Source organism: Octopus bimaculoides, chromosome 1 (assembly GCF_046866305.1).
Source record: "Octopus bimaculoides isolate indiv1 chromosome 1, ASM4686630v1, whole genome shotgun sequence".
NCBI lineage: Eukaryota > Metazoa > Mollusca > Cephalopoda > Octopoda > Octopodidae > Octopus > Octopus bimaculoides.
Window position 1 is genome coordinate 185,884,236 of NC_142928.1, and position 18,881 is coordinate 185,903,116.

General features: G+C 35.1%; 1 protein-coding gene across 8 annotated transcripts in view; it reads right to left on the reverse strand.

Moving 5' to 3' along the window:
• The window catches only part of LOC106873176 (catenin beta), an 81,352-nt gene that overhangs the window by 27,224 nt on the left and 35,247 nt on the right, over nucleotides 1-18,881 (reverse strand). For 7 of the 8 annotated variants that reach the window (XM_052973244.2, XM_014920407.3, XM_089364005.1 and 4 more), the window contains exon 2: nucleotides 5,503-5,566. In XM_052973244.2, the coding sequence (XP_052829204.1) occupies nucleotides 5,503-5,545 (43 nt within the window). In that variant the 5' untranslated portion in view covers nucleotides 5,546-5,566. Of the gene's footprint in view, nucleotides 1-5,502; nucleotides 5,567-17,801; nucleotides 18,063-18,881 lie in introns of those variants that run through there. The other variant, XM_052973240.2, reaches the window with a different exon arrangement.

The following is an 18,881-nucleotide window of genomic DNA, read 5'->3' on the forward strand; positions in this document are numbered from 1 at the left end:
CATTAATATATTTGGATTTGATAAATGATAACCTTTCACAGCCAACATTGATCTGGCAATGGTTTAACCATTTAGTATTCAAACTGGCCATATCTGGCCTAAATATTCCACCTGTTTTATGTTCAAACAAGTCAGATCCAGCCTCTCACACTCACATTTTGAAAATCTCAAAGCTACAAGATAATGCACGATTAATTCAAAACAATATTAATAAATAAGGATGACATTTGCCAGAATAATCTGAATAATTAAATGATTAATAATTAATTAAAACTTTCTTATTCCAAACTAAGCTTCCATTAGGTTCAGCTATTTTTTGAAGTCTGTTAGACAAAATAAAAGTATTAATTAAGCATGAAGGTTTTAAGTAGATTAGACCATACTTAATTCAATAATTATATTTGGCACTAGTAATGAGATCAGCTTACAAAGACTATGTACATAGGTGCAGGTGTGGCTTTGTGGTAAGATGTTTGCTTCCCAACCACATGGTTCAAGGTTCAGTCTCACTGAGTGGCACCTTTGGCAAGTACCTTCTACTATAGCCTCAGGCAGATCAAAGCCTTGAGTAGTGGATTTGGTAGATGGAAGCTGAAAGAAGCCTGCTGTATATGTGTGTCTCTTACCACCGCTCGACAACTGGTGTTGGTGTGTTTACGTCAACATTGACTTAGTGGTTTGGCAAAAGAGACAGGATAGAATAAGTACCAGGCTTAAAAAAAAAAAAAAAAAAAAAAAAAGGACTGGGGTTGATTCATTTGACTAAAAATTCTTCAAGGCAATGCCCCAGCATGGTTGCAATCTAATGACTGAAACAAGTAGATATTCTTGTAAATCTATAACCAATAATGAAAATGTTTGATTTAAAACATTTAATTATATTTGTTATAAACCAATTTAGGAGGCTCAGTTATTCATTTCAAATGATGTTTGAGAGACCAATTATTCCTGTTTAAGAGTTGAACTCAAACTGCCAAAATTAAACTATAGCAGAGATATGACAGCCACTTTCTGCCGAACCTGAGTGACACAAACAGAATTTTTTAAACCAAATCCACCCAAGACCATCTTTGCTAAATTTAAATGCAGAATTTGGACTGAAATCTCTTGACTAATTAAATTAGATTTTAAGAGGAAAACTTTTGTTTCTTATTGGTTTTTGTTAAGTTGATAGTTTCCTTAATTGTCTTTTACTCGTTTCAGCCATTAGACCGTGACTATGCCGGGGCACTATTTTGAAGAATTTTCAAACAAATGGATCCCAGTACTTATCCTACCTATCTCTTTTCTGCTGAACCACTAAGTTATGGGGACGAAAACACACTCAGACTGGAGGTCAAGCAGTGGCAGGGGACAAATACACAAAGAGAGAGAGAGAGAGAGAGAGAGAGACACAGACATACACACACACACACACACACACAGATGAGCAGTTACACACAAACACACAACGGGCTTCCTTCAGTTTCCATTTACCAAGTCCACTCACAAGGCTTTGGTTGACCTGAGGTTATAGTAGAAGACACATGCCCAAGGTGCCATGCAGTGGGACTGAACCCAAAAGCGTGTGATTGAGAATGAAACCTCTTATGTCTATACTCTTATAGCAATTAATCATTTGGAGAATTTAAATATCTCAAGGCAGTGCAAACGGAACCGTCTGAAACAGGAATTTGCTCAAGGAAGAAAGAAGTCCAAGCAGGGCATGTAGAGAGCCAATGCCCTCAACTTATTCTGCTTGCTGCTTCTTTCTGGCTTACACAAGTTGTGCTTTAGCCCCTAAGTCAGCCTTCATTAAGTAGATCTACGTTGAAAAATTTAAGAAAAACAACAGTTCATTTAGTAATGCAATGGCTCTGAGGATAGAGTACTTAAAGGGCTCCAGTCAAACAAGTCTGTTGCTTGTTAAGACATTGAGCTGGCCTTTACTGTCAAGTTGAATAACAGATACTGCTCAGAGAGTCAAGTTGTTATTACTAGTTGTAGCATAAGCTCAAGTTATTAAAAGACCCCCAAGATTACAAGTTCTATCATTCATATGACTTTTGCAATAAACACACACAATCCACTTCATCATCATTTTGTCCACTTTTCCATGCTGGCACTAGTTGGACAGCTTGCCATGGATCAATTCGGCACTAACTAAAATTACTTCTTAGACAAGTTGGGACCCACATCTCATTCGTACGTTACATATTTGGCATGTTTTTCTATGGCTGGATGCCTTATCTATCACAAGCCATATTACAGAGTGTACTGGGTACATTTTATCATGGCGCCAGCACTAGAGAAGTTGTCATGTCGTTGACAAAGCTAAAGACTCTTGTCTATCCTACATTTTCTTCATTCTATTGTTAACCACTTCAGAAAGTGCTGGATGTGTTTTTATCATGGTATCAGCATGAGAGAAGTTGCCGTGTTCTCAAGCATGACTAAAGAGACTTCCCTAACTTATGTTATCTCCAATATTACCAACACCAGAAGATCATCTTGTCTCTGGTGGACAGAAAAAGAGAGAGAGAAACGAAATATAACCTAAGTGAGAGGGTAATGGAAGAGAACCAGAGTGACAGGGAGCTACATAAGGGTTGTTGGCAACGAGATTGGAAAGGAAAAACATGGGTGGTGAGATGGATGAAGGGAGTGATAGGAGGGAGATAGTGTGTCAGATGACAAAGTACTGACAGTGAGGGAGATGTTAAGAATGTAAGTAATAGAGTGAAATTCAGTGACGAATGTGGATGAGAGATACAGAAGAGTGAGAGTGGTGATTAGCAATAAAGGAAGGACAACGATAGAGATATGGTGACAAAAAAGAGACACATTGATAAAGAAGTGAGTGGTAGAGGAGAGCAGTATATGGATGGAGACTCAATATGAACATAACAGTCAGGAGAGACCTAAGTGTTCATGTATATCTCAATGTTCACCACTAGCACAATTTTTATGCTAGTTTTTCTTGCATCTGCCGTGGCAGAAGTATGTATATGTAAATAATAACATAAGATTGCTGTCCCATACCACACTACACTGGATACTGGAGCAAGCCTGATCTGTGGCTATGTATTGTGCTTCACAACCTTTATTTGATATATATATATAGTCAATTCAAATAAATGAATAAAAAAATGAACGAGGACAAGCACAAGAAATGTATTAGTTTGACACTTAGTGAAAGGAGAGAGCCTAACATTCTGAGCAGAGCTCTTCATCGGAAAGGAGAATGGGAAAAGTCCAAAGATGGAAAAGAAATTGCCAACCGCAGACATGTAATTACAATATATATATATATATATATACTGTTGTGTCTGGGGAGAATCATTTTCTTATTGTGCCTTAAAATTTAACACACTCACCGGTAAAATTTCCACTTATTTCTTATTTTAATTTTCCTAAAATTTTCGTTGCGTCTTGCAACCTTTTCAATAGTCTTGACTGTCCGTTATTTCAAGACTATTGATAAGGTTGCAAGACGCAACGAAAATTTTAGGAAAATAAAAAGAAAGATAAGTGGAAATCTTAACGGTAAGTGTGTTAAATTTTAAGGCACAATAAGAAAATGACTCTCCCCAGACACCACAGAATATGCTTCAACACACGAAATCACAAAAAAGTCTTGCAAACCAAATCCAAAAACGAAATATATATATATATAAAGTTGAAAAAAAAAATCCATACAAATCCAAGTAGATAGTTAAAAAGTTAAAGTGGAAGCAGCATGAAAGTGTGTTTGAAGATTTTTTTTTATATTTGTTGCATTGACTTTTATAAAATATTACCACTTTCAATATGTCTATCTTATCAAATATTAAAAATTCAAAGTTAAAAGTTAGGAAATAACAAAAAATTGGAAGAAATTTGTTCATATTTTGTGCGTCGTTAAGAACGTGTTTAGTGTATATAGACACGCACACTCCTCTCTTTGTCTAACATACACATGCTGATGTATGAGATTTCAATACTTAACAGCACTTAAGAAAGTGATCTCATGAATCTTCAAATTTTTTAAGAACTGGAAAATGTAGGCAACACAGATAAAATTAGTCAGAGAAAGCTGGAGGAGCAACAGTAGTGTTGATGGCACAAATCAAGTTTCTTAAAGATGTTCATCATTTAACTTTGTATCTTTTAAACTTCCTTGCTTCTTGAAATAAATTTAACAAGTACCACTTACAGACTATAAGCAGTACCCCAACTATAAGGGTTTGTTACTTAAAATAAATCTGAGAAAAAAAAAAATCAAAATAAAACCTCCATTTCATATAGAACCAACTGTAGTTTAGTAAAAGAGAAAAAAAAAATTATAATTCCTAAAAGGAAAAATGTTGATATCATTTCTTGAGAGTAAGCCATTTCTTTCTGTTTTTGGTTAAGACCAAAAGTAAAATTTTTAAAAGAACAATTGTGGTATATGATACAGAATATCAGAAAATTTAGCTTGTGTTTTCTAATCTAATTAGCAATATATTTGAAGAAAAAGCAATTTTTAAATAATTAAGAATTATTTTATTATTGAGAACAGTTATTAATAACTCTAATGATTTTTTTTTTTATGATTTAAAGAGGCTTTTAGAAATTCTCCCAAACTGAACTGAGCACTGATTTATAAACAGGCTCTGGGAATTTTAAAAACATGTTATATTGTTGGGCATTCACTCTGCTGGGCTTGGAGTTTCTGGTGCAGCAAAGAGAAGGGTTATAAATTCCTATTACTGAAGCTGTAGAGAAGGCCATAAGGTGGTTTTGGATAAAGAGGGCTAACCAGTGGTCCTGCAGCTATTAGGATGCAAGCTGGAGCTTGATCTACTCTGGGTGGATCAGTTGGATGAAGAGTCTGATGTTGAAAGACATGAAGCCCCAAGGGCCCCAGAAACATCACAAATGATACATCCCAGAGCATCTTTGAGATGTGTCTTAGAATTATGTATTAAAAACCACAAAAAAATTAAGTTTTAATAGAGTAGCAGAAGTTTAGTTGGAAAAGATTGAAGGGTAGGGACATGAGAAATAGTTTACTCATAAATCCCAAGATTTTAAAAATGTTAAAAAGATGTTAAAAATAAAGACCATTATTTGAATAATCAAATAAACTAGAAATTTATCTTAATTACTTAATTAGTTTTGATGTTCTTACCTTAAATATTTTTCATATCAATTTCATATTACATCTCTTCTCGCTGGTATATTTTACATTTAAAGTCTGCGCATACAGTACTCCTATGCTAAAGTTCTCTTACTGCTTACCTAACACTATCTCACAAAGTTTAAAAATGACAATGACAGGGTGAGCACTCCTATTCACCTCAATATTTTATTTCACATAAACTATTACACATCTGGTGCTATTATTTGAAATATGTCCTTAGTAGAGGGTAGAGTAAGTATCCAACCGAGAAATTTACCCTAATCAAACATTTAAATTACTCTCAGATTCAAGTTTTATAATGGCTATTACAACAGCTGTTGACACCAACATTTAAATAAAAAAATAATAGTTTTTACCTGTCCTAGTGGTTGTGGTCCCTGTCATCTGGTAAGAACTCATCTTTGAAATACACCAGTGGTTCTGAAAGGAAAATAGAGAAGAAAAAAATAAGCATTTGTAATAGGTTTATAATTAACATCATAATATTATAGAGTGCAAGTACAACAAAAGCTTTTTAACAAAAGGTGTGTACCATAACTGGGTCTACCATAGTTTTTCTTTTTCTTTTTTACATGCTAGAATTGGTTTAGATGTATATTTATTTGAGGTATATTTTACAGCCAAATGTCCCTCCTGTTGTCAACTCTTATCTGTTCTGCAAGCAAGATAAATTTTTTTTATATTACAATGGTCTTCAAAAAATTAAGCCACTATTTGTTTCAGGTAGAAGCCTATGAAATTTCTTAGTAGTTGTTGAGACTTTAGAAATTCTTACAGCCAAAAGACAAAAAGACTGGACATTTGAATACAAAAAAAAAAAAAAAATTATAACTATACAGTGAAATCTATGAAAACAGACAGACACGATTTACAATCTGTCTACATTAGATGAAAGGCAAGTATTGTTTGCATAAAGCCCAGAAATTTGCTTTATTATTAAGAACAAAATTATTTTGAAGTTTAAAAGCAAGATACATATAATACAAGATTACAGTGGATTAGGATTTGAAGAAGGTATAAACCGAGCAAAGGAATAGTTAGGACTTCTATTTATTTTACTGAGCAGAAAAGAAAGGCTAAATTAATTATGATAAAGCACCAAACTGAATCAGAAGACTTCTTGCTAGCATTCTAAATAGTGAGGTAAACTATTTTGCTGTTTCATTATCTAAAATTAAGCAGTCTTTCCTAATACATCACCGTTACATTATTTTTTCCACCAGTATTCACTCTTGAGAATTTCAAAACTCCACAAATAAGTCTAAAACAAAAATCCCAGGCCATAATGTTCAGTCAAGAAAGCTTATTGACCCCCCCCCCCCATACCACTTAGACTTTCACAGATTAACACACACACACATCATCATCATTTAATGTCTGTTGTCCATGCTGGCATGGGCTGGATGGCTTGACCAGGCTGGCACGCTGGAAGGCTGCACCAGACTCCAGTCTGAATTGGCATGGTTTTCTACGGCTGGATGCCCTTCCTAACACCAACCACTCCGAAAGTCTAACGAGTGCTTTTATGTGCCACCGACATGGGTGCCATTTGCATGACACCAGGGTGCTTTTATATGCCACCGGAACGGGTGCCAGTTGCATGATAAGCATGCAGGTCATGTTCTAGTTCTTTGAAATACTAACTAGTCACAGAATGAAATGGGGTTACCATTATTCTTATGGTACATAGAAACATGTGAGAAATGACCAAACACTTGAGATCAGTTCAGGCTTCCCTCCTATGTGACTTTTATAGCTAATAAGTTATCATCATTTAATGTCCACTTTTCCATGCTCGCATTGGCTGGACAGAATTTGTTGAGGCAGATTTTCTATGGTTGGATGACGTTACTGTTGTCGGTCCTCACCTGTTTCCAAGTAAGATGTGGAAGACTGGAAGCGTACTTACATTGCTTGTGTGAAGCTGATGCACATTTGCAACCATCATGTGATGTCTAAACAAAGGCGCATGCATGCACGCACACACACACACACACACACACTATACAACAGGTTTCTTTCACTTTCTGTTTATCAAATCCACTCAGAAGGCTTTGGTCAGCCTAGGGCTATAGCAAAAGACACTTGCCCAAAGTGCTATGCTTGCACTTAGTGGTGGAGAATTCGCTACTGTACAACTTACACCTGATAAAGAGTATATTTGCTATGCAACCGACTGAAAAAGGCTGGAATTGTATAACACTTATGTTGTTTAAGAGAGGCTGAGAGAGTGACTAATTTGAAGGAGTTTAATAATAACTCGTAACTTGTTTATTTATTGGATCTTTTAATTTGATGCTTTGGAAAGTTTGAATACATAAAGGTTCTTCGATAAAAGAGAATTTCTACCTATGCATTGCTTTATCTGCCTTAATCCTTCAGGTTCACCATATGGGAGCTTATCAGGATTTTTCAAAAGGTTTAGGGCTGAGAGTACAAGACTAAACAGGATATCTGTTTGTTGCAGGATTAACTCAAGTGCCATTGGTACTCATTATCTGCATAAGTGTACTATGGCATCCTCCAGTCAGAGAATTGAACCTGTGATCTTAATAATTGTGAGTTCAATCCTAAGCACTAGGTCAATCATCTTCACATAGTGCATTATACTTTATTATATGAGATTTCAGCCTAAATAAGGACACTTAAAAATACAATTGGTTTTGAGTGGTTTGGTAAAATGAGACCAAGAAGAGCGTTAGGCTGGTTAGAATGGGATGGGTAATTAAAGCAGAAAAAAAATATTAATATGGTTCAAAAATATACAAAAATCAGAGACAGGTGAAAGAACAGGAAATGGGGTGTATCAGTTTGATGCTGAAAAACAAAAATCTTTGAATGTTTTGATCCTATGCTCTTCTACAGAGAAAAAAAATATGAGGAGAGAAAACAGATGGAGAGAGAAAAAAAAAAAGGTGTCTGAATTAACAGTGCTTCATGTTTGGATAATATTGGGTCATCCCATAAATAAAGCAGTTTTTTCAATTGCATGAACTAAAAGTTGGAGGGGGACGGGATAAACTACCAGCATCAACTTGCTATAAAAGCAGGTAGTAATTTTACCTTGTCTTTATTCTTAGTGCAAGTTTTGAAGAGTGCAGTTCGATTTTAACAGTTATTTTTTCAAAGCTATAATGGAAGTAACAAAGGAGCATATTCGGCATATTTTGCTTTACAAGTTCAATAAAGGCAACAACGCAATGGAAAGTGTGAGGAATATTAACGCAGTATATGGGGATTGGACAATAAGTCAGTGTCAATGGTGGTTCCAGAAATTCTGGTGGTCCCGGAAACTACGGCCTAGAAGACGAGCCTTGTCCTGGAAGATCTGTAGAACTCGATGTGGATGTCCTGCAAACCCTGGTGGAACGAAATCCCATCGTAACTGTTGAGGAACTAGCAGAGAAGCTTAGATCTGGTCATTCAACCATTCATTGACACCTGCATGCCATCGGAAAAGTCAGCAAATAGGGCCAATGGGTTCCTCAAACTTTCCGAGTCTAATCACAAGTAGAATAAATGTATGCTTTTCTTTGCTGTCGCGTCTCATGAATGAACCTTTTTTTGGATTGAATAGTGGCTGGTGATGAGAAATGGGTTCTCTATAAAACTGTCAAGTGCCAAAGATAGTGGGTGGGGGAAGGAGAATCACTGGCACCCCAGGCTAAGAAGGTCTTCACCCATGTAAGGTGTTGGTATCTGTTTTGTGGAATATGAAAGGTGTAGTCCACTTTGATCTTTTAAACCCGAACCAAATGATAAAGGAGATCTACTGTGAGCAGCCTGAGTGGCTTAAATCAGTGCCAGAAGAAAAATTACTATCTTTGGCTTCAAGACGAAAGGTGTTCTTCCGTCAGGATAATGCTCAGCCACATACAGTGAGAATGACATTCCAAAGGCTGCAGCAGTTTGAATGGGAACCAATGTCCCACCCACCATATTCGCTGGACATTGTCCCATCTGATTATCATTTATTCTGCAGTCTTCAAAATCATTTGGACAGAAAAAATATAAATTCTGTAGACAAGATCAGAACAGTACTTGGAGGAGTATTTTTCATCATGGACAAGTGAATTTTGGAAGAGGGGCCTTGCAAGTCTACCAGATAACTGGAAGAGCATTGTAGAAAATGAAGGAGAGTATATTTTAGATTAAAAAAGAACATTGTTTATCTTAATTCTGAAAAATGAAAGAAGTATAAAAAACCGCATTATTTATGGGACGACCCAATATAATGGAGTTTTAACAGTCACATTAAATGAAGTCAAATTTTCACGAGGCAATTAATTCTCTTTCATTAACTGAAGATTATTAAGGTAAAATTCACAAAATACTTTCCAAAAAAGTTGGAAAATGCACCATTGATATAAACTGCAAAACCTCATGTTAGAAATATAAACATGCATTTATAGCATGTTTATAGCAGCATTTCTTGAACACTAAACAGTGGTGTTCAGTGTCAAGTAAAACTATTGTGAACCAAAGAAATTGAAATAATAATTTTTTTCCTTTACTGTTTTAATTCACATTGGGGTATCATCACCTTTGTTGCAGTTGATTATACCTGCCCCTGTACTTTGGTATTTATTTTTATTAAAATATAAATAAGCACCTGATAAGTATTTTCATCTTGGAGGATAAGAGGCCAAGTCAACAGCGTAAAAGGAGGTAAAGCTAAATGGATCATAATGCCACAAAGATATTTTCATTTGAAGCATCAACATCCCATGGCACTAACACACACACACACACATCTGACACTTCCACCCCAGAAAAGGATGAAAGGCGATGTCAACTGAGGCAAGCTAGATGGATTGTAATACCACAGTTGATGCTTCAACATCCCATGCCAATAATAGAAACACAGTTATACACACACGCATCTCTCACAGGCCTTTGCAAAAACTTATGTGCACCGAATATCACTTAGCCAAGGTGATGGCATAGTATTGAACTGGGACCACATAGTTAAAAACTTAATTACATCTATGCCTGCACGCGTTATATTCTATATTCTCAAGCAATTTGAGAAAGTAACCCTCCCCTTAAAGTTTGTTTCAAACCTGCCTGTTTACAGACAAATGTTGAAAACATAATTAATCAATGTGAACAAATAAAAAACAAGCATGAAAGTTGATAAAAGGTGTTCATTCTTAAGAATGAAGACGAAAATAAAAACAAAAAATAAACCTCTTAGAATTATTAACGAAAAGAAGTAAAATAAATAAATGAACAGTAATACATCAAAAGTCATTTGTGAAGGTTGCTTTCTCTTGAAATGTTAATAAAAGTGTAAAAAAAAGATAAGGGAGAGAGAGAGAGAGAGAGAGAAGATAATGTATGTTTTGATTGCTAACAATTCCACTACAGCAATAGAGAGAGAGAGAGCTAACTAAAGTTAAAGCAAGCCATCTTAAAAGAAAATTACATGCACTACTGCAGTGATGATTACCACCCAGAGAAACCAAATGTAAAGAGGTGGTGGGGCTTACAGAGGAAGCCACTAACATCAAAAGAACAGAAAATGAAGCTTTTTAAAATAAGTTCTACTTTATATTTATTGAGGATGGATTGAAGTGTTGATAACATGTTAACTTAAAAAAAAAAAGAAAGAAACTAATCTTAATTGTAAAACATGCAAATTGGAGATATAAAAATCCTTTCAGCTTTCTTTATCACATACACACAGTTTGAAATGAAAAGAACTCTAAATCATAAAAACATTAACCTAATATAACTAATTAAAAAAAGAAGAAACCCTTGTAGTTATTCTTTAAATTAGTAAAGTTACTTCTAACAGGGTGTTCTAAGAACCTGGCAATACCCAGCCCTTCCTGGTAAGCTTGTCAAAATAGATATAAATCTTTCCCAAAGAAACAAAGTAAGATTTCTATTCAAAATGTTGCTAATCTTGAATCAAGTTTATAGTTTCTGTATTAAATAAAAATAAAAAAATTGTGTACATTTCGAACTGAATTAATTCAAATGTCAAAGTAAACTGTTGTTTCATATTTCTGGTTATTCATAAAGGGATCATAAGGACAATATTATGTCTTTGATAGGGCAACAATAGGTATCCGATTGAAGAATTAAGTGAAATAAAATGCAAGCAATTTGAAATTAGAACTGAATTGTAAGGTTATTTTCCAAATAAATATGAATGACAAGTAGTTGTCCCCCCAAACACTGGTTGCTTCACTTTGCTTCTTTTACTGCCAACTACAATGGTTTTCCACTTCTCAGAGCTGGCTGGTCTCCTGCTGCATCCTCTACAAATGTTCACCTAACACACTTGTCTCATCATCCATGCTAAATCTACTCCATCCAACTACCAACCTGCTCTAATAACTATTCCCAATATGTCAACTCTGCAATTCCTTCCTGCTACTGTTCAAGGTGAACATGACCATATCTACTTTGTTGATCTTAGAAAGGTCTGCGAAAGCGATGGATGCAGCCTCTTTCACCAGGCCATTAAAAAAAAAAATTCTTTTTTATTAGAATCCCAACATTTTTATGTATTGTATACAATAAAGAGGTAAAAATGTTTTTGCTCTACTCAGTGACAATCACCGAAAACCTAAAATACATTACCACGCATTAGACTGAAGTACCATATTTGATGGCATGAAAGACGCACAGGCATATTAGACGCACCTTAATTTCAGCAGTGTATATTCAGGGAAAAAGTTTTCATAAATCGAAGTTTATGGGAGGCCCAATTACGCACACAGAATCCGGAGTAATTTTCGAGACATTTAAAAAAGAAAAAAAAAGTGCATCTTATGTGCCATCAAATACAGTTCGGCCAAAGTATTGCTGTATCTTTAACTAAGAATTTGAATTAAATATAGATTTATGGTGAAAGACAATATAAGAAAGTAGCATCATTAACAGAAAACTGATACAAACATGAACAATATTTCAATTTTGAGTATTTGTTTCTCCAGCAGTTCCACCCAGCTCTTAGTTGAGTTTTTTTTTTATATTCCTCAACTAGAACGTTTTGCTGGATGTGTAATGTCAGTGCGCATGAACAAAGGCGCACAACTGTGCTGAGAGAATAACTTGGCATATATGATGAGGAGTATGAAGAAATGATAATTGGGTGTAAAAGTCTCAAACTATGCAAGAAGCCTGCAGAATAGGAAGACTGAAGACGACACGGGAAGAAATTGCGACTCTCAAAGAACTGCGAGAGAGATTGTGTTGAAATTAACCTATCCACACATGGAAAAGTGGACATAAATGAAAATCTGTACAAATTCTTGAAATCTTACACAGAGTGATAGAGACGAAGAGAACGAATTTCAACTGAAGGATAACGCATTTTTCTATTAAATCACCGAGATAGACGTAACATATTAAAACTTTAAATAAGAATTACTTTCATCTTTGAAAGTACATAGCAATGAGAAATCGACATTTTAATAGAGTAGATGACAGCTGAAAAATTACTAATAAATTTAACACGAAGCTCGTTAATGGAAATGCAGCGATTCTTTCTGCAGAAAGAAAAAAAATTCCTCTATGGTATCAGGCTACTAAATACTAAATTTGTGCGATTCCATATATACACATACATACGTGTGTGCATGCGTACTTAATGTTTGTTTTTATGTCAAGTTTATAAGCCTTTCTATTAAAGGCACAAAGCCTGAAATTTGGTGGGAGCGGACAAACCGATTACATTGATCCCAGTGTTTCCATTAGTACTTAATTTATCAACCCTGAAAGGATGAAAGGCAAAGTCGACCTTGGTGGAATTTGAACTCAAAATGTAATGATGGGTGAAATACCGCCGAGGATTTCGCTCAGCGAGCTAACGATTCCGCCAGCTCTCCGCCTTATGTCAAGTTATACAACAAAAACAATTTCACATTAAACTGAAAGGATTATTTAATACCCTTTGAAGAGTATATATTTATTCTTTTTGACAGTGACTTTGAAGTTTTGACCTGCTTTGTATTCAATCAGACAGTCTCATGAAGACTAAGCAGGCCAAAACTTCAGTCATTACAAAACTATCTTTGTTAAAGAATATATATATATATATATATATATATATACACACACATATATATAAAATACTCCCAAACTCTAGAAATGTAACTAATTACCTTTAGCATTCTGATTATCAGATGTAATGTTTATTTATTCATGTTGTTTTGAATTACTCATGCGTTATATCGTAGCTTTGTGATTTTGATGAGGTGATTGTTTACTATTAGAATAACATTGTCGTATAGGTGTGAGAGGCCAGATATGGCCAGTTTTAACAATAAAAAAAAGGTAGAATAGTTGAGCCCGATATGGGTGTGAAAGAATAAAAATTTTAACTTGGACACTTATTTTTTAAGATCAGTCTATATCTAGCAGCAGACACTTATGTCAGGTCCATCAAGCTTACCCTCGAGACTAATTCAAGCATGGACTACAAATAGGTGGCTTTTAATTTTATGAGAACTACAGAATTTCTGTAGCAGAGCAGATATGGTAAAGAACTACTTTTTAGTAGTAGTATTATTTAGAAGGCCAGCCACTTTATATAAAATTACTGTTGATTAGATCTAGTTTAGTCCACTCACACAACTAACCTTCAAGACTCAGTGTAAATATTCTATTTCATAAAGGTCAGAGCAAACAAGGTGGTTCAGCTGAATCAACGCACGGGCTAGATTAGTGCTTGTTCCTTCCCTTTGATAAATTTCTATTAGGTCAACTTTATTTTGGGAGGTGAGAATGTAGTAGTTCAATAAGACAGCAGTCTTTATAAGATTAATGGCCATGTGTATGAATAAAATTAAACAGTCACACAGTAGGAGTGGTCTCTGTTTCTTAGCTGTGCAAAAAGAATTACACTATTTTATGTACAAGTTTTATTTAGTATGATAATAAAGGAAATACAAAATTTCATGAGATCTCTAGTAAAAAAAATCACGACCTCAACTCATTGTGACCCCACCAGATCTGAATGGAGGATGGCATGGATAAGGGAGATGAGCGAATCTGGATTTGTGTCCTGCAGGAAAACTTGGTATGAAAAGTAATTATAGGCGCAGGAGTGGCTGTGTGGTAAGTAGCTTGCTTACCAACCACATGGTTCTGGGTTCAGTCCAACTGCGTGGCACCTTGGGCAAGTGTCTTCTACTATAGTCTCGGGCCGACCAAAGCCTTGTGAGTGGATTTGGTAGACGGAAACTGAAAAGAAGCCCGTCGTATATATATATATATATATATATATATATATATATATATATATATATATATATATGTATGTGTGTTTGTGTTTGTCCCCCCATCATCACTTGACAACCGATGGTGGTGTGTTTACGTCCCTGTAACTTAGCAGTTCGGCAAAAGTGATCGATAGAATAAGTACTAGGCTTACAAAGAATAAGTCCTGGGGTCGATTTGCTCGACTAAAGGCGGTGCTCTAGCATGGCCGCAGTCAAATGATTGAAACAAGTAAAAGAGTATAGAGAAAATGTGCTTGGAGTGAAAAGATTATGTAATTGTTAGGACAAGTGTATTTATAAGCAACAGGTGAAGGGATTTACAGTAAGAGGACAAACTTTATCCAAAACATCCTTTACTAAGAATATAGAGTATGGTTTGAGGGAGATGAAACTACTATGTAGAAGTTATCTCGCTGATTCACTTGGGTATATGTGCCTGAAGAAAGGACATATCTCAGGTGAAAAAGTACATTGATTTTACAGTAAAAAAAAAAATTGGAGTCAAATACTATGAAATTTACGGAATACATTAGGGAACATGGTGAATGCTCTAACTGATGGAAGTGAATAGAATATTGGACTTAATAGGGTGAAAGAGAAATGGTGAACTGCATTATGTTTGTATATAGAACTAGGAGAGGTTATTGACAAAACGAGACTATCTATCTAAGCATCAGTTTAATGTGCACTTTTCCATGCTTGCAAGGACTGGAGGGATTTAATTGAGGATGATTTGATAAAATTTCAGATTAATACCTGCACGATTACCTAACCCTAACCCTAAAACACTAACACCCTAATGAAAATCGTGCGGGTGTTAATCTAAAAATTTACCGGCGATTTTCTACAGCTGAATGCTCTTCCTGTCGCCAACCCTTACCTGTTTCCAAGCAAGGTAATATTTCCCCATGGCCAGACATGTTTCTGCAAAGTACTGGAAATGAATGACACTGCTTATATGACAGAGATATGCATTACATCTATCATACAACGTCAACACAACACAGTCTGTTTACCAAATCCATCCACAAGGCTTTGGTTGGCTCAGGGCTACAATAGAAAGCACTTGCCCAAGGTACCATACAATGGGGCTGAACCAGAAACCATGTGGTTGGGAAGCAAATTTCTTAACCATACAACAACCTTTCACATGATGATATATATACAGGGCGTCCACAAACTCTGGGTACATAGGGATTAACACATACTTTAAGAAATTATTATTTCTTATATTTAATTGTTTATGTTATGATTTTATTTACTCCATGTACCCAGACCTTGTGGACACCCTGTATATTTCACATGATACTTTGACAAGTATAATTATGTGTGTGTGTGTATTATGTGAAAGGTTTGGTTTAACACTGCATACCACAACTTTCACAAAAAAAAAAAATGTGCAAGAAAGTATTTTACGACTATTTATATAACCAGGCTTGGTCAAACTGAATTTGATTCCTCATTATAGATTTAGTGAAATTTCGATCTTATAAAGCATGAAGAAAGATCCATTCTAGATGAAATCATATAAACTTCAGAAAATAAAACTTATGTACCATCATTTACACCGTTGGCATCTATCATAAAGTTTGTTTCGGGGTCTACGGCCATGCTAGGGCACCACTTTGAAGGGTTTAAAGCCTCGTACTTACTGTATCGGTCTCCTTTGCTGAAGCTCTAAGTTATGGGAAAGTAAAAACAAGCAACATCAGTTGCCGAGTGGTGGTGGACAACCGCCTAAAATACAGAGGAATTTTTTCAGTTTCGATCTGGTAAATCCACTCACAAAGCTTTGGTTGGCCAGGGGCTATAGTAGGAGGCACTTGTCCAAGGTATTAGGTTCGAAAATATTTAATCTCTCTCTCTCTCTCTCTCATATATATATATAGTGGCTGGAGTATTCATTCCACTCAAATTAAACCGATTTTAATTTCAATTAAAATTCATGTTTGATACATTTTCTCTCTAGCTGTGGCGTGATAGAAAAGTAATAAGATTAAGTTCAAGTATTTTGCTTAGATTTCATATCAGAAAAATATTAAAATAAACAAACACACACACACACACAAGAGAGATTAAATAGTTTCTAACCTAATACTATATTAAAGATCTGACTTAAGTCCTACTTCTAAAACGAACCTTTTCTATATTGGTTTATAACAATTTTATTTACAGAAAACTTTTTTCGAAAACTGATTAATAAAGTTAATAACTAAGTTGATTTAATTAATATTGAGGTTTTAACTATAAATCAAATCATCCGTCACGATTAGGTATGTTGAAAGACAATGATGAAAATGGATTGGATTAGTTCAAAATCTACCATTCTGATCTGTTACTAACCGAATGGAAACTATTACATTTTGTAATAACATCAATATATGGGGAAATCTATTTTGAAAAAAAAAAAAATAATAATAATAACCACACTTGTTCATAAACAATCTCACCAATTATTTGTTTATACATATTGTAAATCAGTCGAAATCTGCATTTAAGTTACCAAATTAGTGTAATTCACACATTTTTTTGTTATTTTAATTTTGTAATGCTATATATGGTCCAGATGGACTATATGTAATCTGAACCTTTCCCCCCCTTATTTATTAATTTTTTTTTTACGGAATCCCACGTTTTAGGCTATGGAGATTCCGATTCTGAAATTTTTTTTTCAAAATTTCGACCCCCCCCCCAGTTTTTATCTAGATCCACAGGGTAAACCTAACCCTAACACCAGTTTTGTGAGATTTGGCTGTTATTTCTAGCATGTAAATAGCCTGCTTGGTGGGTTGGTGTTATTGAAATTTTTCAAACAATTTTTTTCAGAATCGGAATCTCCATAGCGTAAAACGTGGGATTCCATAAAAAAAATTAATAAATAAGGGGGGGAAAGGTTCAGATTACATATAGTCCGTCTCTACCCTATATATTTCTTTTATAATCTTTCTTTTGTTTCGAATACATTCTTCACTAAGGAATTACTGTCGTTATTGACAAAGAAAACACGAAATTCAACAAATTAAGGATGAGGGGGAGAGAGAGAGAGAGAGAGAGAGAGAGAGAGAGAGAGAGAGAGAGAGAGAGAGAGAGAGAGAGAGAAAGAGAGAAAGAGAGAGAGAGAGAGAAAGAGAGAGAGAGAGAAAGAGAGAGAGAGAGAAAGAGAGAGAGAGAGAGAGAGAGAAAAAGAGAGAGAAAGAGAGAGATGTGCAATTATATCTTTTTTTCTACTCAATAACACGACTATCGCTGGAGATAGGTACGAAAATGACCACCCAAAGCTACCCCATTTTTCTATTACAAAAGAAATACTAATAATACTTGTAATGCTACTAGTATTGCTAACAGCTCTGACATTCAGTCACACAACCCAGCAACATTCAATAAACAGAGTCGAGCGAGTAAATAAATATACATACATGTCTTGTTTGTAGAAAGCACCATATTTGTTAGGAAGGGAAAGAAAAATGGGTAAATATGGCCGAAGATAAATTGAAATCAGATGAAAAAAATGCCAATAATGTCCGTATATGTGTTTATTCAATGATAAAGAGAGAGAGAAAAAAAATCCAGTATGATTAAGTACCAGTAGGTCAGTCAAAAGTCAACCCACCCCCAACTAAGTTTTAGTCATGGCTATCGGAAGTAGCCATGATTGGTCCTAACCGACACACACACACACACACACACACAACTGACTCGATATTAGCTGAATGTCATTTCTTCGAAATTAAAACAACCATTCACCATGCTATAGTCAGTGTGAAACCTCTTCGTGGTCGCTCGAACTACTCGAGATTATATATATATATGGCGATCTATATATATATATATATATTTACATATATATAACACACACAGTAAAATCTTCCTTATATCATACCCTGTTCATGGTTGCTGGAAACGCCTTGCTCTATCAGAGTTGAGTGACCTGGTTAAACGACAACTAGCCAGTTGTAGATAAAGTATGTCTATCGCAACCGGGTTTCAATTCCTAGTCGTAGCTATTTCATTTTCACTTAATTTCAATAAAAAAAAACGGGGAAAGAGTGATCCACATCGTGGTCGCTCGACCTGCTAGAAACAGCAACCAAATCTCCCTAAACTACTCTCGTCTTAAAAAAAATGGAGCAAATCTGATATTGTAGTCCTGTGTGTACAGCGTAAAAAACACAAAACGTACCAAAAACAGATAGCCACGGTTTTCAGTCTTATAAACCTACTCGATAAGGATTGACCTAGGGTTAAATAACTATACCTTAAAATCAATCAATTCTTATTGAGTTGTAAAGGCATTTTAAACCCTTGTTAACTTTTCTTCATCTATCAAAAACGTTTTGATAACTAATTATTATGAAGGCTTGACCACAACAGGATAAGAGCATCATTTAACCCTTAATTCAGCAGATCTTCAATGATGAAAAGCGTTCCAGCAATGACCATCTCATTCTCTTTTTTTTTCTTTTCTTACTGAATGAAACTAGGACTACCTACCCTGT